Source organism: Podarcis erhardii (assembly GCF_964252035.2).
Source record: "Podarcis erhardii genome assembly, chromosome: 13".
Taxonomy (NCBI): Eukaryota; Metazoa; Chordata; class Lepidosauria; order Squamata; family Lacertidae; genus Podarcis; species Podarcis erhardii.
This window is the reverse complement of record NC_138502.1, coordinates 52547292-52570179: the sequence shown is the minus strand read 5'-3', so window position 1 is coordinate 52570179 and position 22888 is coordinate 52547292. Positions and strand designations below refer to the sequence as shown.

The 22888-nt window shown below is 44.6% G+C and overlaps 1 protein-coding gene across 4 annotated transcripts in view; it reads right to left on the bottom strand.

Moving 5' to 3' along the window:
- LOC309326407 (band 4.1-like protein 4B) overlaps positions 1–22888 on the bottom strand; it is a 144156-nt gene that overhangs the window by 46192 nt on the left and 75076 nt on the right. For all 4 annotated transcript variants that reach the window (XM_081835068.1, XM_081835070.1, XM_081835069.1 and 1 more), the window contains exons 16-18: positions 16474–16661; positions 13791–13897; positions 3887–4003 (exon numbers count right to left, since the gene is read on the bottom strand). In XM_081835068.1, the coding sequence (XP_081691194.1) occupies positions 3887–4003; positions 13791–13897; positions 16474–16661 (412 nt within the window). The remainder of the gene's footprint in view (positions 1–3886; positions 4004–13790; positions 13898–16473; positions 16662–22888) is intronic.

Here is a 22888-nt window from a genome sequence, read left to right as displayed (position 1 = left end):
TCCTGGACTCGAGATGGGGGCAAGAGGGAGTAGAATATTTTCTAGTCAGAGAGGGTGCCCCAGTCAGTGCCAATGGTTGGGTGCCGGGCTACGCCTTAGACGAACCTCTTTTAAAAGACGAGTTCCATGCCCTTTTCCCTCATAGACCCATGCCAGCCGAGTACTTTGATGACTGGCTCTTTACGCCCACATGTTCAGGCAGCACTTTCCACGGCTTTTCTTCACCTGAAGAAAGGTCGCCGGACTCCAACTCGCCCAGGGGATCGTGTTCGGGGGTGGACACAGAACCCTCTTATTGGTGGGACGAGCAACCAGAGGAGGACTGGCGCAGGAAATGGCTGACGGGACCTTGGCAGGCAGCACCGGACCAGGTACCAATGGAGGAGGGAGAAGAGAACACCTTGGGTCAAGAACCCGAATTCGAACACTCGTACAACGAACTGCAAACAGAGGAGATGGAGGTGCAGAATCTGTATCCTGCGTCCGCCTCCGAAGAGCGGCAGCTTCCACAACCTGCACCCGATGAGCGGAAGGGGGGAAGGGGGGGCTTCGAGGGGGGGATGGATGTCAGGGTTTTAGGGAGAGAGGAGACAGAGAGCGAGGGCGAGGAGGAAGAGGACGACAACGAGCCGAGGTTGTCCCAAAGTCCGTCTAGCGAATCAGAGGATTCCCAGAAGGGAGCCCCCCTGGTCAGGCCAAGGGGCAATAGAGAGGGAATCAGTCAGAGAGAGGGGAACGAAGAGGGAATCCCCAGTGGGAGTGGCAAAGCGGGACCAGCTCCCCCGTCGGAACGGAGTAGAGGGGGGGGAGTTGCCAGTGTGTCAGAAAGAGCAGGACAGGAAGGAGGAAGGGGGAGGAGTTCGGAGCAAGACGTCCTGCCTGAAAGGGAGGAGTGTAGTACCGAGAGCAGCGTAACTGTAGAAAGGAAGGTCAGAGGCAACGTACGCGCGCCAAGTTCAAATATAGAGGCGCGCGGAAATGAGGAGAGCTCTGAGGAGGAGCCTGGTGCCAAAGCACGAAGGAGGGGGGAGCAGGCGGGAGAAGACTCAGCCTCTGGGGAGTCCCGGAAAGAGGGAAGACAGGGGGGCAGGAAGACCCTGCGGAAAAGGAAAGAGAGGAAAAGGTGGAGCAGTACAAGCCTCTTAAATTGGTGCAGGGGAGGGACGGACTCAGAGGGGACTTCTAACATCTAAGGGTAACAGATGCGGAGCCACGGAGTTTGGATGTAATGACGACAATGATCTTCAATAAAACCTTTTGTATATAGCTTGGACTGGACTTTGGTCTCTTGTGAGCTGGGACCCAGGGTGGCTCTGACAACAACTTAACCAGAGAGTTGCTGCTCTTCCTCTTTTGCTCCTAATTCATTCAGTTGTTTGTGCAATGTGCACAACTTAAAACAGTGAAACCATCACACATAATCTCTTCGTACACTCATATAGCATGTGCGTGGTTATTACAGACCTACACTCCATGGCTGCAGCCATACTGAATCCAGATCTGGAATGTGGATTCTCTGAACCAGGATCCTTGAGGTGGGATGCTGGAAGCAAACATGCCACAGCAAAACTCCAGCTCATGCAAGATCCATTACATTCCATCCACCTTTATTTGCAGTGGGAGTTTTGCATTACATTTGAACACACATATAATAAACTAGGATCAAACAATGATTTTGTAGAAAACCCCCAATCATGCAAATTCATTACAAAACTTTCAGACTGTTGCTGCTGTGCTTGTTTTAAATATCAGTCTTTAGCAAGGTGCTCTGCCTCCCTCCTCGCTTATCATGTAATAAGCAGATCCATCACAAATGACGGCAACCATAGATCTGCACTCATTTCATCTTGACCACTACGTTTTGGGGAGAAAAAACACGTCTGCATTCAAGGAGTCTACTGCATTAATTTTGTTTGCCGAGAATACAGCCTGTATACAGGGTGACTTTGGGCAGGAGAAGCCTATAAATATGCACATAAATACATACATGGAGATTCTGTTTATTCATTCATTTATTTTGGACCACAGCTATTCAGAAGATCAAACTGGGGCCCTTTGCTGCTATCCTTAGAAATGCTTTCAAATATAAATAACACAGGACTGTCACCTGGGGGGAAAACATTCTCATGAAAACTCATGAAGCAATTCGTATTTGTTTGTTTGTTTGTTTGTTTGGCTGTGGTACTTTAGAGAAGCCAGCTGACTTTTCTTCTGTTGGCCCTAGAAGCTCCTCACTAACCTTGGTGGAGAGAGAGTCAGTTCTGTAAGAAGAAATACTGATCCTGATATTCTAATGCCTTGGCGGAGGGAGGGGGGACTTCCCATCTAGAAGACTATCCCATTCTCCACCTAAAGTGCTCATATCCTTCTCTGTTCTGAGAGGGAAAATGTCTAACTCTCCCCACAATTATGGAGCAGAGAACTGACACAGTTCACCTCTAATAGGGTTCAAGAAAACCCTTTATAGTGTAGTTTTACAAGACCAGTTTCTGAAAAAGAGGGGGAACAGAAATAGCTCTTCCCAGTGCTTTTTTTCCTTAAAAAATGTTTAGGGGGACTCTTATTTTGACTCAAGAAAATCACCATTTTATAGTTCAAATTGGGAAAAATAAATACAGTAAATGGACAAAAGTACAAAGATTCACAAAATGTTTAGGGGTATGTGTCCCCCTGCGTCTCTCCAGAAAAAAAAGCACTGGCTCTTCCTCTAGGCCTTTTATCAAGAAGACAAACTTCCCTATAATGTGGAAGCGGCAGGCTTTTCAGCTGGGAGATTGAGATCTGGGACTATTGAGGCCTTTCGAGACAAGCATAGGCAACACTGTGCCTGAGGAAAGTCAATAGAGACCATATCTTGGAGACCATATTTTTCCTTCTTCGCTGAACACCATCAACTTCCAGCTGATCTCAAGCTGTGCACTGAGCTGCAAAAGCTGCCCCGATTCATATCTTGCAGTTGCAACCCCCCCCCCCAATTCAGTTAAAGGGCCTGGGTTGAGAAGAGAAGCAATATAAACTTCTACCTTGCAGAAAAGAGTGGCCCCTCAGAATATGTAAATGGACTTTCCCTGATATAAGCTCTCTTGGTATTTTGGATAAATTTATCTTTGCCCCATAGACGCCAGCCTTATTATAATTGGATTGGTTTTAATCCTATATTTTGCCAAAGTGATTTATCTTTCATCTGAAATCTGTGCCAAGGTGAAAGAGGGAGAATGAAATAAATCACAGACCAAATCTTTGAAGGCACACCTATTCTTTTCCTTGCTATTAAAGAAAAACAATGTAAATGTTGCTATTATTAGGCAACTGCAGTCATGAAAATTGCATCATCTCAAATTATTTGTAACTATGGTAGACTAAGTCCTTAGGCACAGTTGACTATTTCTAACAAATTGCTTCTTTTTGGTCTCGGCATCTGTGTCTGGGCAGGAATTGTTTGTGCTAGAAATTCAAGCAATGGGGACCAAGGTAAGAAAATAAATCCAGACACTAAATGACTTCAGAAAGTATAGGCTAACCACGTGGGCTGGAAATGCCTCCAAAGAAACAACTTTGCTTTACAGTAAAAGAACTCCCAACACAAAGTAAAAGGCAGTTTCTTCAGCCCCCCTCCACCAGTGCTGGAGTGGGTAGGGTTGGAAATGCTGGTTTTGTGTATGCACACCCACCCACCCCCCTTTGCACATGTGTGTGTGAGAGAGAAGGTATGTCTGAGTGCTTGACTACATGTTTGCACATGCAGTGAGTGTGTATGCTGCGTATGTGTGCTGAATGTGCAGTGAATGTGTGTGTGTGGCCTGTATGTGTAGTGCATGAGCATGGATACACATGTGCGTAAGCCACAAGAGAACATTTAAAGGGGAGGCAGACATGGCATACCCACCTGAGGACCCACACGAAAAGCTGCTTCCACCTGAGCCTTCAGGATGTTGCATTTAAAGTGGTCAGGTGACACGGGAGGAGGATGAAGGCTCTTCTCTGAAGTTTTGCTATCTTCACCCTGTCATCAACACAAGAGGACACACGGCTGAGCAGGAAACATACTGATCTGAGAGAGATGTCTCTTCACTCTACAACCTCTGTTATGTGAAATAAACAGTGCTGTCCTAAACAAATTAGGAGGATACAGGCGACTCTCAACTTATGTAGGGGTTACATTCTAGGGATAGCATGTGAAACCAAAATCGTGGATAGTCAAATCACTTTGGGTTCAATGGTGGGTGGGGTTGCCAAAGACTTTTTTCTCAGATGCCTGCCCCCCACTTTTTAAATTGTGAACTGTGTAAAGCTGAATATGCACAAGTTAAATGCACGTCAGTTGTGAGTTACCTGTGTAGATTTATTAATAACTTCTTTATTAAAAAACCAGTGATCTACTAAAGATGGTATCAATTGAATAAATGAAACAAATATTGAAACTGTTTTTTGTTTAGAAAAAGTTTAAGTTTATGGTGGGCATGGGGAGGAAGGAGAGGAGTGTGTTTGTTCTAGTGATAACAGAAAGGGGGCGACACAGTGGAGGTAACTGGCCAGGCCAGTTAAGGGGAAGAGGATTGAGACTCTCAAGGCGTCCTCCTGCTTCCAGCTCTCTCCATTTCCCGCAGTAACCTGATAAGTTCTGCCAGGTTGCCCTCAGGTCATGTGGTGAACCAGTGCTGTTGCTAAATACCAAGTCTGCCTGTAATAAAACTGCAATTATTCATGATTTCATCTTGGAAGAGGAAGCCAACCTGGACTGCATCACTGAGATTGAATCAATTCCAGATGTTTCCAAATCTGATCTCAGGACAGCACCAGCGCAGGACATAGTGGGATTCTGTCTTCCTTACCCAACCACACATCAAATCAGCACCTGGATCCCAACACTTCTACATAGTTTATGGCTCTTGTGGATTATTGTAACATGTTCTATGTGGGGCTGCCTTTGAAAAGTGCTCGGAAACTTCAGCTGCCCCAAGGAGCTGCAGCCAGATTGTTGACTGGGGCTGGTTATAGGGAGCAGACAACTCCCTTGCTACAACAACTCCACTGGCTACTGGTCTGTTTCTGGGCACAATCCAAAGTGCTGGCTACGACCTATAAAGCCCTACACAGCTTAGGTCCTGCCATCCTCCCAGGCAACCTTGAAACTCCCTCCCTAGAGAAGCTAGACTGGCCCCCTCCTTGTTGTCCATCTGCTAGCAGGTGAAAACCTTCTTCCAACAGGCTTTTGGGTGCATTCAATGTGGGGGACTGTTAATTTATTTATGATTTCTTTTATATGTTTTAGCTGTTCTCATTTTATCTGTAAGCCGCCTTGAGTCCCTGTCAGGGAAAAAGGGAGGTATAAATTTGGAGCAAATGATTCAGCAGAGGAAACACAGCCCAGAATAACTAAGGAGATAGTACAAGAATACTTGGCTAGTTTAGATGTATTCAAGTCTCCAGGGCCAGATGAACTGCATCCAAGAGTATTAAAAGAACTGGCAGATGTGATCTCAGAACCACTGGCAGTCATCTTTGAGAATTCCTGGAGAACTGGCGAAGTCCCGGCAGACTGGAGGAGGGCAAATGTTGTCCCTATTTTCAAAAAGGGGAAAAGAGAGGACCCAAATAATTACCGCCCAGTCAGTCTGACATCAATACCAGGGAAGATTCTGGAGCAGATCATTAAGCAAACAGTCTGTGAGCACCTAGAAAGGAATGCTGTGATCACCAATAGTCAGCATGGATTTCTGTAAAATAAGTCATGTCAGACTAACCCGATCTCGTTTTTTGACATAATTACAAGCCTGGTAGATGAAGGGAACGCAGTGGATGTAGCCTACCTTGATTTCAGCAAGGCATTTGACAAGGTGCCCCATGATATTCTTGTAAAGAAGCTGGTAAAATGTGGTCTTGACTATGCTACCACTCAGTGGATTTGTAACTGGCTGACTGACCGAACCCAAAGGGTGCTCATCAATGGTTCCTCTTCATCCTGGAAAAGAGTGACTAGAGGGGTGCCACAGGGTTCTGTCTTGGGCCCGGTCTTATTCAACATCTTTATCAACGACTTGGATGATGAACTCAAGGGCATCCTGATCAAATTTGCAGATGACACCAAACTGGGAGGGGTGGCTAAAACCCCAGAGGACAGGATCACACTTCAAAACGACCTTGACAGATTAGAGAACTGGGCCAAAACAAACAAGATGAATTTCAACAGGGAGAAATGTAAAGTATTGCACTTGGGCAAAAAAAATGAGAGGCACAAATACAAGATGGGTGACACCTGGCTTGAGAGCAGTACATGTGAAAAGGATCTAGGAAGTCTTGGTTGACCACAACCTTGACATGAGCCAACAGTGTGACGCGGCAGCTAAAAAAGCCAATGCAATTCTGGGCTGCATCAATAGGAGTATAGCATCTAGATCAAGGGAAGTAATAGTGCCACTGTATTCTGCTCTGGTCAGACCTCACCTGGAGCACTGTGTCCAGTTCTGGGCACCACAGTTCAAGAAGGACACTGACAAACTGGAACGTGTCCAGAGGAGGGCAACCAAAATGGTCAAAGGCCTGGAAACGATGCCTTATGAGGAACGGCTAAGGGAGCTGGGCATGTTTAGCCTGGAGAAGAGGAGGTTAAGGGGTGATATGATAGCCATGTTCAAATATATAAAAGGATGTCACATAGAGGAGGGAGAAAGGTTGTTTTCTGCTGCTCCAGAGAAGCGAACACAGAGCAATGGATCCAAACTACAAGAAAGAAGATTCCACCTAAACATTAGGAAGAACTTCCTGACAGTAAGAGCTGTTCGACAGTGGAATTTGCTGCCAAGGAGTGTGGTGGAGTCTCCTTCTTTGGAGGTCTTTAAGCAGAGGCTTGACAACCATATGTCAGGAGTGCTCTGATGGTGTTTCCTGCTTGGCAGGGGGTTGGACTCGATGGCCCTTGTGGTTTCTTCCAACTCTATGATTCTATGATTCTATGATTCTAAATATATAATAATGGTGGTATTGATTGATTGGTTTATTACGGCCATTGGCCCATATCTAAAAACAATACATCAAAATTTATCCATAAACAATACAATTTAAACAGTTCCAAGTTAAAACACCCCTATAAAACCAATTTTACTTCAATTAAGTAAACTATACACAATAAGCTCCCTCTATGTCAACCGCAATTCAAATCCCTCAGCTTTTGGGGGATATGCGTCTTAGTTCTGGCACTTATTGATGGAATAATGGTGGTAATAATAATAGGGACAGGTGGAGAATTCTGTTGGTGTACCCCTTACTGCCCAACAACCTCCCTTTCTGAGCTGACAGAGGTGGTTGAGCTCCATCCCTGTGAGTGATTAGCAATGAACTATATTAGCACACTTGCTATTACAGTTTTCAGTGTGTGCACTGGAGGATGCTGTGTAGAGAGAAATTACACTGAATGCTTAAAAACTGAGCACATACCCTAGTTTCTAATTGGTTTTGCTAGGTCCACCATCTATGTAAGGTAGATCATAATATTTAGTCAGTGGAGAAAATGTCAAGAGGAAGGCCTATCCTTTTAATTAGTCAATTTTTCCATTATCCTGCTCTTGCAAGCAAATTTTCTATCAGACATATTGATCTGCAAGCAGGATACTACTGCCCACTAAAATGTCTTAAGAAACTTAATCTGCTGACTTGGGTGAGGCTGAACAGCTGCCACCATCTGTACAATGTTGTAGCCTTAGTGTCCATATGAACACCAATCTTTGCCTGAAGAAGGAAAGACCTGGCAAACAACACAGTTTTTTAGTGCTAGATACAGCTTTACATGGGTATGATGTTAGGCTACAATCCAGTACTCCTTTACCTGGGAGTAAACCCATTGAATTCAACGGATTTAATTTCCTAATAGATGCATATAGGATTGCATTATCAATCAGCTAACAACATGCCTTTTTCCAGTGTTGTGAATTGATAACTTTAAAAATGGCTTGTTAATATGAATGTTCTGGTGAGTGTGCACAGATGCAGTCAAAGAACTAGTTTATGCATCATGTACTTTGTTTGACTCTCAACTGTGTGAACTGCCTCTACTAATATATTTGGTCTGAGTTGACATTGGGCAATATGAAAGTTATAGCTATGATAATTAATCTGTGATGGCTCATGTTCTCACTTGCCCCAGAACTTAATTATGTGCACCTCTACCTCAAGGAAACATTTATCACAGAGGAGGAGCTGTTCCTAATCTGAAGATGACTGAAAACTTGTTTATTTTTATAGCACCATCACGTAGCATGGAAATGTACAGTAATGTAAGCAAAAAGAAAGAAAAGAAAATGAAGCTAGATTTCCCCCCAGTAGTTTACCATCTACATTTTGTAAGGGAAAGGGAAATCACAGTGAGGAGAAGGGTCAGCAAGAGCACCTGACAGCACACAGGGAAGGCAAGGGTAAAAAGAGATATTTGAAGAATATTTCAGTTACTCCTGAGGGTCAGTGCTGCATCCAGCCTTTAGAGAAGACCGGTTACCTTCAAATATCATAAAACATCCCACAGCAGCTCCATGTTCAATTAGGGATAAACCAATTTATGTAACCTCAAAATACTGAAGTAATGCGGGGGGAACAAAAGTGTTGGACTCTTGCTTACAGGGACTCATCCAGGAATAAATGTAATATTACATTCATCATCTACACTGTGAATTCCCCAAACCACAGATAATATTTCACTCTGCTGTAATACTTAGCAACATACACTGTTGCTGTATCTTCTTTTTTCGATAATCTGACAAGTATGAGTTTTTCCAGAGTGGCATGATAATTTTTCTGAGTCAGGTACGATTATGTCCCGACTCCTCAAAGATGAATCTGATGGCTCCCCTTCTTGGAGATGGTTCTGTCCCTGCTCTTTGGACTCTGTGGCAGTCCCCACCCCATCCCTAACCATTGGCCATGCTGGCTGGGGCTGATGGGACTTGGAATCTAACAGCATAGTGGGGGGCACATGTTCCTCTCTGTTGCTCAACACAGATTTTCTCCTCAACTGCTCTTTCTAACTATGATTGCACCAATACTCCACTCTGCCTCAGCCCTTGCCTTTCGACCGTCTAACTGTCCCTATTCCAATGCTCTGCCTACCGTCACAGTCCTTTCCTTAAGATAGAATAGCTGGCTCCTCCTTCCTGAATTTTGTCACACTGGTGCTCCTTCCCCCAAAAGGGATCCGAAAGCAATAAGGCCATCATAGCACCGTGTCTAACGTGGCACTGTCACCAGATATCAGTAGATGAAATCATGTGAGTCAACACCGCCAACCAAATATCGCTTCATGAAGGATGATATCACTGAAAGCAGATGAGGGCAATTTGAATAAATAAGTGATAATTTTCACAAGAGGTGATGAGAAATGCTGAAGGGGCAATGACTCCTTTTGGCACAGCCAAAATGTTCAAAGCAAGCCACAGGCTGTTTTGTCGAGCTTATTCGCATTATATGTCCCATCAAAGGCTTTGGTCCATGTTTTTCATGGTGAAGGGAGATGCCCTTTGCTGTAGACTCATAGCATTGCTTCAGATTAGTCATGCTTCTACAGCAGGCATAGGCAAACTCCAGCCCTCCAGATGTTTGGGACTACAATTCCCATCATCCCTGACCACTGGTCCTGTTAGCTAGGGATGATGGGAATTGTAGTCCCAAACATCTGGAGGGCTGGAGTCTGCCTATGCCTGTTCGAAGGCTATGAACTCAGTTTATATGGTTCTGACTAAGTCACCTCTGCACACCTTATCTTTCATGATCCTTAATGAAAACTATTTGATAGAGAAGAACCATCAGAATAATATTACTGTGCGTGTTTTTATTTTGGTTTATCTCATCTTAAAATCTAATTTTTTTATTATTATTAATGCAAAATAACCATGAGGTCAATGATTTGATTCCCAGTGATTATTCAGCAGTAGAGTTGCTATAGCACCCTGAAAAACAGGCCTCCACCACCTCTGTGCGTGTGTGCATTATAAAATCTGTGTGCTTTATAAAGAGCAACAGGGTAGCAGATCTATTCTCCAAGAGAAATTTGTGTTCAGGAGGCTTGGGCACAGTCCTCACCCAGCATTTGCCACCTGAAGCAGCCAATCACTCCTCCCTTTCTGTCTAATGGCAGGGCTGGCACTGGATAGTCCAGTGGGTAGAACAGGGGACTCTTAATCAGGCTTGTGGGTTTGAGCCTCAGGCTGGGCAAAAGATTCCTGCATGGCAAAGGGTTGGGCTAGATGACCCTGGTGGTCCCTTCCAACTCTACTGTTCTATGATTCTATGAAATATATCTCTTTTAGACTGAGTCAAAGTCCCCCTTGACCTATTTTAAAGCCCCAAACAGCATGAGTTCTGGATACATTCTAGAATGCCCAGTGCATTTTTCCTAAAAAAATGTTTAGGGGTACTCTCATTTCCCTACTCATATTGAAATACTGCCCCTCAATGAGGCCAAACTCAGACTCACAAAATGTTTAGGGGTATGCGTACCCCTGCGCCCCCCAGAAAAAGCACCGAGAATGCCTAGTGGAATTAGCCTTCCCCAATACAACATCCTCCCACGTGGACTCCACCAGTTCCAGATCTTGCAGAAAGGCTTTTAGAAAAGGACCAACACTAAGAAAATTAAGCCTTTGGTGGTAGTACGTGTACTATATAAATTCTTCTCTGTGGATGTTTGGGAACCTCTTAGGATAGGAAAGTGGCATGTCATCTTAAAAATAAAGACATAAACTAAGTCATTGTGGTTAAGAGCAGTTCAGCAACATCCTTGCAATTGGGTGCTGTTAGAGCCAGAAAGGGGAAAGGCAGGAATGATTAAATGGGGACTGGAGCCTGGACTATGTGGAACCTGGTACCAAGTTCCACTGGAAGAGGGTTTTCTACACCTCTTCTCAGATTGCCACCAGTAATATTCATACCTGAAGATAGAGGGGATAAAGAACTAAGGGAAAAGATACTCGTATTCCTGTTTGGGATATTTCTCTTCACCTTGGAGATTAAATATTATCTCTGTGGTGTCAAGAAGAGTAACAGGCTTCTTTAATATCACTTGTGGTGCTTCATTTTCTCAGAGGCTGTCAACACCCCGATGTGAACTGCAGCCCAAGGGAGATAGTGGCATTTAATCAAGAGCCTTAAGATGGCTGTGCTTGACAGAGAGTTCTTCTGAATATTTCTTCATTCCCACAAGATGAGACCAGCTGTAGCGAGGAGAAATAACTTGAGCAGGACTGCTAGACGGGGGGTGGAGGTGGGGGGTGGAACCTGTTACAGAAGCCAGCATTGTACTTTATTCTTGCATTTAAGTCTATAAGCCTTAAGTCTACATGCATTTAAGTCTATAAGCATATCATCTCATTTCAGGGGGATAGGTTTAAGACTCCAAACAAGGGAGCTTCTATTTGATTTGATTTGAATTGAATTATAGAATAAAAAATGGTTTTAAAAGAGCAATTCTTAAAACTGGAAAATGATTAATTATGTGAAATACAAAACAAATATTAACTTCAGTTCCAGAGTGTGGAGGATTACAAATCAGGGATGTGGATTTACCTTGGAACCCAAAGTGGCAGGATGGCTCTGAATTAGGTTGCCAGACCTTGAAGAGCAAAAAAGAGGACAGTCCAAGCCAGGGAAAGAAGCACGTGGGCATACAGGCAGCTGCCACTGTGCCCACATGCCTCTTTCCTTGGCTTGGGCATGCAGAGCAGCCCCAACCCAAACCGCCTGAGCCCGAGCCGCCTGTGCCTGAGCCATAAATAAATAAATAAAATTTTAAAACCCCAAAACCTGGACATTTCCTTTAAGATGTAAAAATCCCCCCGGATGGACTTGTTGCTCCCCCCCCCCAAAAGAGGACATGTCCAGGATTTCCCAGATGTATGGCAACCCTAGCACTGAAGCATTGCAACCGAGGGAGTAGATGGCTTCTAAGGTGTTTTTTCCTTACTGGGAAGCATTTCTGTAAGTTTCCCAAGCTCTCCATAAACACGAAATGCCACACAGAGACTTAGGGACAGACAGAGGAGCAGGGAAGCTAACTGTGTGCCTGACTGACAGCTCCAGCTGCCAATTGGGGAGTGAGGGCTCCTTTTACACCTCTTCAGTGTTTCTGGTAGTGCAAGAAAAATGTATTAATTTTTCTGCTCCTTGCTGCCTTTCTTTTTTTTTTTTTTAAGCAGCAGCAGCCACCGCCCACCTCTCTGGTCAGATCTCACCTGGAGTACTGTGTCCAGTTCTGGGCACCACAGTTCAAGAAATACACTGACAAACTGGAACGTGTCCAGAGGAGGGCAACCAAAATGGTCAAAGGCCTGGAAACGATGCCTTATGAGGAACGGCTAAGGGAGCTGGGCATGTTTAGCCTGGAGAAGAGGAGGTCAAGGGGTGATATGATAGCCATGTTCAAATATATAAAAGGATGTCACATAGGGGAGGGAGAAAGGTTGTTTTCTGCTGCTCCAGAGAAGCGGACACGGAGCAATGGATCCAAACTACAAGAAAGAAGATTCCACCTAAACATTAGGAAGAACTTCCTGACAGTAAGAGCTGTTCGACAGTGGAATTTGCTGCCAAGGAGTGTGGTGGTGTCTCCTTCTTTGGAGGTCTTTAAGCAGAGGCTTGACAACCATATGTCAGGAGTGCTCTGATGGTGTTTCCTGCTTGGCAGGGGGTTGGACTCGATGGCCCTTGTGGTCTCTTCCAACTCTATGATTCTATGATTCTATGATTCTATGGTGCCTTCAGTGCCCTCCCAGGGCTGGTTGCACTTCTCCTAACAGATTCCCACTAGTGCCCATCTAGCTAATCTATACAGATAGAAAATGCCTATCACATTCTTCCAAACATAGAGACCCCATAACAGCTTCCCAAGAGACTTCACCCCTCTTCAACTGTGTTTTTGATAATACTGGGTGTTTCCTCTTATATGCATATAATAACAGCCAATTCCAATTATTATCTCTCTTTATCACAAGCAGCACTATTTTTCTATAAAAAGAGGTGCCGGAGTTGACCACAAACATCTCCCTTACTCTCTTTGAATGGCAGTGGCACCCCCCTGAGAGGGGCCAGAGCTGAGCTCTGGCTGAAAAAGAGTCCTGGGCAGGCTCAGATTTCAAAGGTTCCCATTGAATTCCATAGGAATAGCAAATGCCTTGAAATCTGGAATGCATCTGAGATTAAGCAAATCTGCTAGGGACCAGGGCTGTCTTCACACCATACATTTACTGTAAAATACATTTAACACACACAGAGAGACCCAAGATTCCTGGGAACTGTACTTTGTTTGTTTTTCAATGATACAACCAATAAAGCATAAAATCAAAACAAAATGAACTTAGACTACAGATTGTAAATAAGTTGAACTGAATATTAAGTTTGTTAAGGGTGCTGGAAATTGTAGCTCTGAGAGGAGTAAACAATTCCCAGGCTTGTTTGCGGAATACAATGTGTTCTGAATGTGTGGTGCATATGCAGCTTACGTTCCCTGGGGGGGGGGGGGGCTAGCTTCCTATTTGGATAGTATTGAATAAACCTTTTTGCTTCCTCCCACATAAATGAATGGCTGCAATTTCTTCCCTGGGGTGGGGAATATAGTGCTAAACTTGGGAGTGACATTTCAGTGAGAGATAAAGGTGCCCGAGCTTCTATGCAGTGCGCACATGCACACAAAGAAGCTTTACAGATCCATCCCCTGGTCTCTACCTCTAGTCCATCCTTTGACACCCTGTGCATTCAAATCACTGTCATTTTGCTAAGCAAAGAGTTCCCAGGCATGTCTTCCTGAAATGTACCTTGTTCGTGCTGATGTGCAGAGCTGACCAAGGACCTAGTACTTTCGCAGTCTCCACCTCCATCTTCTTTAAACGGGGAGAAGCATCCTCATAATGCCGGGATACTCCTGGATGTCCAAAATGAGGAAAGAAAACAGCCTGAAAGCAAAGTACAAAAATCCTGCAAGGAAAACCACTATACAGATTTCCATGTGTTCTTTTGGTAGATGGTTTCTAAAGTTCAACTCTTGTTCCCTTTCAGAACTGCATCTGTTGCCAACCTAGCCAGGGCCATTATTGCTGTTCCTGGGACTGGGGAATATAACCAGAGTCATCTCCTGGTCCTGGGGTCTGTGGCAGTCAGTGGTACTAGGACCCGGACAATGGTACTGTATCTAGGATCGCCCTCTTTCTGGTCAAATCTGCATTACAGAGTTGAATAAGTTTTACTGTTTAATTCTTAAAGCACAGTGGGCTAGTTCAGGTGTTTTGTACTAAACAATCCCCGCTCTGCCCAGCACCACTTTGGAGCAATGGGCAAAACAGAAAGGCCCCTCCGCAACAGGCTCACTTCCTGGGGTTCTGCCACTGCAGAGGTTTCCAGAAAGATCTCATGACACTTGCGCAAGATCTCACCACTGCTACCACACAAACCCAGCAATAGGGATGGGTGGGACACACCACCCCATGGGATTCTGCCACCCAAGGCAGTTGCTTAACTCTGCCTCATGGCAGGCTGCCCTTAAAGTAAGCCTCTTGCGAGATATGACGTAATGTGAGGGTAGGCAACCTAAGGCCCGTGGGTCGGATGGGGCCCAATCGCCTTCTCAATCCGGCCTGCGGACGCTCCAGGAATCAGCGTGTATCTACATGAGTAGAATGTGTGCTTTTATTTAAAATGCATCTCTGGGTTATTTGTGGGGCATAGGAATTCTTTCATTCCCCCCCCCAAAAAAATAAATAAAGTCCGGCCCACCACATGGTCTGAGGGACGGTGGACCGGCCCACAGCTGAAAAAGGTTGCCACCCCTGACGTAATCCCTATAAACAACACCATGGAAGTTTCAGTTTGTCCCCCATTCTCCCCTTCCCCCTGTTGTTAATTCGACACCCAGGTCCAATGCTGGAGTAGATTAGGCAACGAATGCTTCCTCCCTGAAACACTTTTGTGCAGTCACATTGAAATTGCAAACATTCCGACTTCTTTAATTTTTAGAAAACTTGTATTAACATACAATTTAATTTACAATAGATGAAAAATAAAATGCAGAGAACTCATGAACCCTACAAAAACTCTATCCATATAGTAAATCCTTTAAAACAGCCAAATAAGCATTTAACTGCAATTCAGTAGGATTTAACTGCAATTCAGTAATAGCCTGAAAATGAAGTAATAGCCTGAAAATGAAGAAAACAAAAATAAGCATATCCCCCCCCCCCAACCTCATGGTTTACTCCCATTTTTCAAGTTTTTGTGAAATATCCAGGTTTTCCATATTTCTAGATTTTAAAAAATCTGAATAAGCATACTGTAGGCCACATGCCTATCCAATATAAAAAAATTCCTTTCAGTAGCACCTTAGAGACCAACTAAGTTGGTTATTGGTATGAGCTTTCGTGTGCATGTATGTGATGTACATGAAAGCTCATACCAATAACCAACTTAGTTAGTCTCTAAGGTGCTACTGGAATGAATTTTTTTATTTTGTTTCGACTATGGCAGACCAACACAGCTACCTATCTGTAACTATGCCTATCCAATGTATTTTGAAAATGACAGTGTCCATTAAGAATATATTAAATTGAGGAGGTATTCAGAAAGAGATTGGAAGTAAAGTGCAAATAAAAGCACAAGTATCACAATGCCTTTCATCTATGTTGAGGTTGCACAAGAACTTCTGAAGAGCCTTGATGGACCAGGGCAAAGGCCAATCTAGTCCAGTCCTCTGTTTTCACAATTTGTGAGCAGAACCCCAAGCATTTGGAACTCTGTGTACAGTTCCAGTCTGTATTGCTACAAATAATAAGGTACTGGCCTGGGCTATTATGACAGGCTAATGTGATGGCTACTAACGTTTTTACAACAGAACACTGTAAAGCCAGGATCTTGAGCCAGTAAATATGAATCAAGCTCTTGAACCTCCCATTAGCCCACCCCTTTGACTGATTCAGTCAATCAAATCAATCTGAAGTGACAGTTCCCACATTTCAAAAACCTATTTCCAGATCCATTAAGAAGAAAATGTGCACTGAAAATTTTTGAGGGGTACCAATGAGTCATTTACGAGTGTTACTTGGCTCTGGAGAAGCTTTTATACACTTCTTCATGGGGGGTGGGGCTACGTGCTAAGAGAAGCAGCCAGATTTTACTGCAACCCACATTTTCATAAGCTCTACTTTCTTTAAAGGCAAGGCCCTGTGCAAAGCTTCAGTGAAATCCAAACTAGTTAATGTATAGCTTCCCTCACAAATGTATTTCCAGTGCAGTTAAATTTGCTATATAAAAATATACAAAATGGTATTAGCAGTCTGAGTAGAACAAAATGATCTTCCTATGATGTCTGTGACCAAAGGCACAAGCCCCAGCAGCTTTTGGTGCTTATTGTCCCTTCCTGCTTGTCTCACTGCAGTCTCAGGTTAGACAGTTCAGCCTTCCATTGCATCCTGTCATAATGCCGAGACGGAGTTAGTTGAACAGACTTACTGTTGGGGCTTTGCCTGCCAGCCACGCTGTCCTTGTTGTCAGGAGGAGCCAGTGCCCCATAGTTGGAGTGGTGGTGGTGGTGGAGGTGGAGGTGGTGGTGGGGTCTTCCAGGCATTTTTGTAGTCAATGGTGTTCCACCATTTTCCTCGATGTTAAATGGGTGAAGCTCTGCGCTGTTCAAAGCGTAGCTGTGAAACACAAGTGTGGGTCCAATGAGAGAATTAAAAAGTGATAACTATATTTGAGATGAAAAAACCAGCCTGCATATGTACTGCACTCATATCTTGCACTTTCTCTGAGTTCACTTTCTCCAGAACAGCACACTGAGCGCTGAAATGTGGCATCACATCCCCAAATGGATGTATATAGACCTCTATAATAATAAAAAAACATCCTGGGAGAAGTGCACCTTACTGGCTCTAAATCTCACTTACTTCCAGACATGTCCAGCAGATCCGGTAGATCACTGGACATCTGTGGTAGATCACTGGCTCCCCCCAAAGAAGCTCAACAACTTTGGCCCCCCTAAAAAGTTTAACATCTTTGCCCTGCAGCCCCCCAAAACAGGGCTTTCCTCCTCCCTAAAAAAGCTCAACAACTTTTACCTGAACCCCTGAAAAGGGGGTAGATCACTGCCAGTTTTTAACTCTGTGAGTCTCTTGGGAGCTGGCCTCCCTAGTAGCTTCAAGCCTCGTCCTTAAAGAGATGATGGTCATTTGCGTAGTCTGCCCCCCTTCAGAGCACAAATGGTGGTCCAATGATTTAATGTACCTCCATGCAAAAATAAAACAAATCCCTGCAAGCTAGTAGTATTCTCAAAAGACAGGTTCTAGCATGGTAATTTTCTATGTGTGGGAATCTCAGTAGACTGCAGTTGTTTGTTCTGGTGAACCCCCAGTGCAAGATTTTGGATTCGTGGGTTTATTTGATATTAGTCCTCTTGAGTACATATCTTTAGTTACTGTGGGCTGACTACTCCCCTAACACCTTATATTAAACTGTGTGAGACCCACTTAGGTTTTAAACTGAACAGGATAGTTTATAAGCTCAATATTTTTTTGGGGGGGGGGAGCAAGGGTTGGAGGCCCAGCACCACTGACGCTACCCCTGACTCATTCTTACCCCCAGGGGCTTTGGTTATGCCAGTCACACAATCTCCTGTTAAGGTGGCTCAGTCAAAACCACTGGCAAAAACGAGGGACAAAGGAGCTGTGTGACTCGCCTGGAGCAGTCTACAGTTACAGCTGTTCTGTGGGATGCACTGAAGGAAAAGCTGTTCCCAACCCAGAACTCAAAACGAACCACCATAAAATAGGAAGGAGCAGTCAGTGGGGTAGCGTGGGTAGCCAGCACACCTAGGCAAGGAAAGCATGGCACCCACTAAGCAGCGCTGGCTTGTGGCACTGCCACCGACGCCAGACGGAGCTGCTGAGCAGCAGTGAGACATATGTGCACACCTCCTCAGCTGGAGCACCTCCACTGCTGCAAGTCTCACCGCCCGCCTGCCTCTCCTGCCAGCTGGGGACGCTGTGCAGCCAAGGGATGCCAGGGCCTGTCCTCTCCCAACTACTGCTCAGTGTGCCACTCCGGTGAGGGAGGCAGGCAGGGTGTGGAGTACCTCGGCTCAGGGCCACAGCTGCAGAAGCGGACCCCTAAAATTTTTGTGCTCAGGGCAATTGGCCCAGGAACCCACCCCCCATGCTACACCTCTGAGCAGACTACATATTTATTTAAGCTCATTTCGGTCTGATTTCAGACCTAGCTTTGCCTTAAAGGTAAAGGACCCCTGACAGTTAAGTCCAATCGCGAACGACTCTGGGGTTGCAGCGCTCATCTCACTTTACTGGCCAAGGAAGCTGACATTTGTCCGCAGTTTTTCCGGTTCACACGTCCAGCATGACTAAGCCGCTTCTGGCGAAACCAGAGCAGCGCACAGAAACGCCGTTTACCTTCCCCCTGCAGTGGTACCTATTTATCTACTTGCACTTTGATGTGTTTTCGAACTGCTAGGTTGGCAGGAGCAGAGACCGAGCAACGGGAGCTCACCCCGTCGCAGGGATTTGAACCGCCAACCTTCCGATCAGTGAGCCCAAGAGGCTCAGTGGTTTAGACCACAGTATCACCCACGACACTTTAGCTTTGCCTTAGTTGTGGGCAATGACTTTGGCTCAGGAGAGAGCAAGGGACATCGTCCTGAATATTACTCTGGCATCTGATAACAGCAACCACTGTACCCTTCTGAAGTGCCTTGTGGGAGACATTCTATCAACAGTAGTCACTCTTTTCAGGTAGGTGTCAAGAGGCGGTGCCAGTTCTTTCCCATGGGATGCTGCAAGCTTCCCATTCTGTCTCCCATGTCTTTTGACGGGAAGCCCCTGAGAGTAGAGATGAGCTTTTTTGTAAGGTGTTTTCCTGAGCAAATAGAGGGTTTTTTTCACCCCCACCACTAGAAAAAGGAAGCCACTCTCCCCAAATGTCCTAGAAATATCTGCGACTTTGTGGGGGTTGCAAAATGGGAGCCAAGATGCGGCCATACAGTTGCTGTTCTTCTTTCTTGTAGAGACAGGGAAATTTTAAGGGGAGGAGGGGAAGAAGAGGTGCTGCTTTGCCACTAATGGTGAATCCCACCAAGGAAAAACTGCTGGAGAATCTCTCTTCCCGCTGAAGAAATTAACTGAATGGAGGGGCAATTTGTGCTCTGCTCTGTTTATGAGAAGTTTTTTTTTAATGGGCAGGAGGGCAGTATCACCAATTTGTAGATGATACACACTTGTTTCTCTCCCCTTTCCCACATTCCACTTGTAACCAGAGAAATAACTCCAACAGTTCTTTGTTTTTGTTTCTTTCTTCACGCCCATGGATAAGGGCCACACGACATATCCCTTTGTCTTCTCATTTTCTTCATTCACAAAATAATTGACCAACCAGCAGCCATTAATTCTGACAGCTACCTGGTTCCTCACCCAATCAGAGGCACAGTAGTAGAAAGGTTATGAAACAGCGCCCCCTAACAAGGACTACGCAGGTACTGCAGCTGTCCAGGCAAGCTCAGCTGAGGTTTGGAGGAACCCTGCCCAGCGCCAGGGAAAGTGCGGACGAACTTTGCTATTCGGTATCCAGTTTGCGTTTTAGTCTCTTTTTAGTAGGAATCTTTAGAAATTCATATAAAATCCCTCCTGTGGTGGATTTTCACCATTCCAACGTTGTTTTACTAAGGGGAAAGATGGCTATCAGAGGAGGGGCTGAAGATGAGGCCTAGGTCGGCCATAATCCCTGAAGTGTGTGGTCACATACTCAACAACCACACTGCATGGGCGAGAAGTCTCAGCATCCTGTCTCTGGAGTGCCAGACTCAAAACCATTCAGAAAACAATGTCCACTCAGCCTCAGTGTATTGGAGTACTGGTCCAGGCAAAGGGGGTTATTTGACTCGACATGGGGAGTAGGAGATCGTGAATATTTTCCTTTGTCTTAACAAGTACAGTGGTACCTCGGGTTGCAAACACTTTGGGTCACAAACTCTTTGGGTTACCCAGAAGTAGTACCTCGGGTTGAGAACTTTCCCCCAGTGTGAGAATGGAAATTGTGTGGCAGCAGTGCACTGGTAGTGGGAGGCCCCATTAGCAAAAGCGCACCTCAGGTTAAGTACAGTTTCGGGTTAAGAACGGACCTCCAGAACGAATCACGTTCGTAACCCGAGGTACCACTGTAACAGGAATGTTGAGTATTTCTGATTGACATGGCATCAGTTTTCAGCCTGGATGCCACTCCTATTTTATGACATGCTTATGACATATATATGACTTTTCTAACAAGTTGTTATGGGTAATCTAGGGAAACTTTGAAAAAAGAGCACCCATTGTTAGGGGCTTCTCTCTGCTTCTTCCATGTTGTAGTTTGAAGTCTTGTTGCAACAATAAAGATCAGGCCTCCTGGCCATTGTTTTGCTTCTATTTCTTGACCATCCAACCTAAGCCTGCACAACTCACTGCTGCACACTAAGGAGATGGAGGCTCTAATAAGATGTCTGAATGACGACTTGGGAGGATATTAAAATGGCTGTTTTTAATTATGTTATTTATTTAAATTTCTGTTCAACCTTTTTAAAACTAATATTCAAGGCAAAAGGGTTATTATTCCATCCAACCACTAAGGAAAAAAGAGGATGTGAGTACTTTTGAGTGGTATTTAGCAGTGTTTTGCTTAAAACTTGCAGATGAACAGCAAATGTGGCTGGTAAACCTTCTATGCTGTTCCAGACTTTCTATAACCATTTTTCATTGCTCATTTCAAGAAGCTCTGCATAAAGGTTTTTCTCCAGATTCTCAAAGTAGGTAGCTAACTTTTACTATTAAATGTTCAGTTGTGTATTGAATATGGTTGAGTAGGTTTTCACTGTGCCCTAAGTTCCAAGGAGACGTCTTGGAGGGGCTGTTTGGATCAGGCTGAAGGTTCGGGGCTCAAAGAGTTAGAGGCCAACAATCCCAGGGGTTGGGAGACTGGTTTCATCCAGACCCCACTAGCTAGACGTTCTATGGGGGAGATGTTGCAGTGGGAGAACCAAATCCCAAAGAAGGACTCAGGGGGCTGTCCTCTAGCCAGCCCAAACCAGCTTCCTCGGAACTGGCTTCTGCGCTGCTGGAGCAGCCACTCCCTCCCATTCCTACTGGCCAGCCTTGCCTACAGGGAGGCACCAGGTGCCAAGCCTGACGCCAAGCCAGAGCTGTCTCCTCCAGTCTGCCAGCGCTGCTGTGAACACAAGGCTCAGGTCCAGCCCACCAGGTGTTTCCCCGTCCAAAGATATGTGCCGCTTACCATGCTAAAGCCATGCCCACCCCTGTCCTTAACAGCAGGGACTCTAGGTGTGCCAACCATTGAAGGAACATTTTCGCCTGCTGCGTTAACCTCTTGCCTTGCTTACGTACCATACTGATTTGAGTGTTCAGGTTTTTGGCAGGAACTGTAATCTGAATACGAGTTCTTCATCCAGCAGAGGGCAAGACAGTTTGGATAGAATTGGGTGCCGTTTTGAATCAAGATGGTGAACTGAACCTTTCAAAACTGCACTGATGTTTGGTTTCTTAGAATCCTGAGTGGTTCCAGGTACAAGGCTGCTAGTAAATTATGTAAGGAAGGTTTATACAATATAATAATTTTATAGGTGAGGTCTATTACATTTACAGATGCTGCTCCATTACTATTTGTAAACTTCTTCATAAACGGTTCTCAGCTTTTGCGTTCTTTTCTGTGGTAACTAAAGTGATAACACATTATGATTGGAATGGTCATTAGGTATAATAGATATCCAGTTGGAAACTTTGATCTCTTACACAAGGAAGTGTGATAGCAGTGAATAAATCAGTATTAGAAAGTATGGAAGATTGAAAGAACAACTGCAGTACATGCATTACTTTTGCTAATGGCTCAATTCATGGTTTGAAAAACAAAGTCTGAGAAGAAATACCTGAAAAACAATAGCTAAAAATCATTTCAGTCCCTCCACTTAGGCATTTTTTAATCAACTACCTTAAACACGAACAGGATCTACCAAGTTATGGGAACAAAATTAAAGTGCAGTCCATCCAATGTGCATCTTTGCCACATTCATCTGCAAACTGATAAAGAAATTCTAACAATGTTAGCTACTTTTTGCTGCCATGCAAGGCTACGCATCCTCAGTCTTTATATGAAGGCATGAAAATCTCAAATGTATGTTGTGATAGAGATGTATAGTATTGGCTCGTTTCACACCTGTTATGAAACCCAAATGTTCTAAATTCACGATGCTTTGCTGCCCTTTCAATACTACGCTTCCAAATGAGGTTGTGCAGAAAGGTAGCTTCTTGTTCTATCCCTGCGCAGTACATGCTTTCAAGACATCCATTCTTTACAGGAGCAACCACACAGGTTGACTCCACTCACTTTGAAGGGAAACGGGGGCTTTAAAAGGAGATGCCAGAAACTTAACTGTGATACATCTCAGGTATTATACATGCAAAATCAATTTGTGCTGGAAGCTGTGTTCTGGCATTGTGCCCTTAAAAATCTTAAAATTTTAACATGAACAAGGTGTGAGATGAAGCATTACGCACATTATCTGCCATGTTGGCCATGGAGGAAGAGGGAAAATGATTCCATGTGTTTTCTCCCCAGTACAATCAAGTTTCTAGTTCCCTCTGTGCCCACCCAGCCTTAGCAATAAAAAACACTCTGTAAAAGGATGGCTTTTTTGCAGGGGGAAAGACAACCCCAATTCCAGAGTGGCTGGGGAAACACAGCCAGACGGACAAGTATAAAAAAAAATTATTATTATTATTATTATTATTATTATTATTATTATTATTATTATGCAGCTCGGATTGTTGACGGGAACCGTGTTGAGAGGCTCCCTCCTTCTCCATGGGGCTCTGGACTC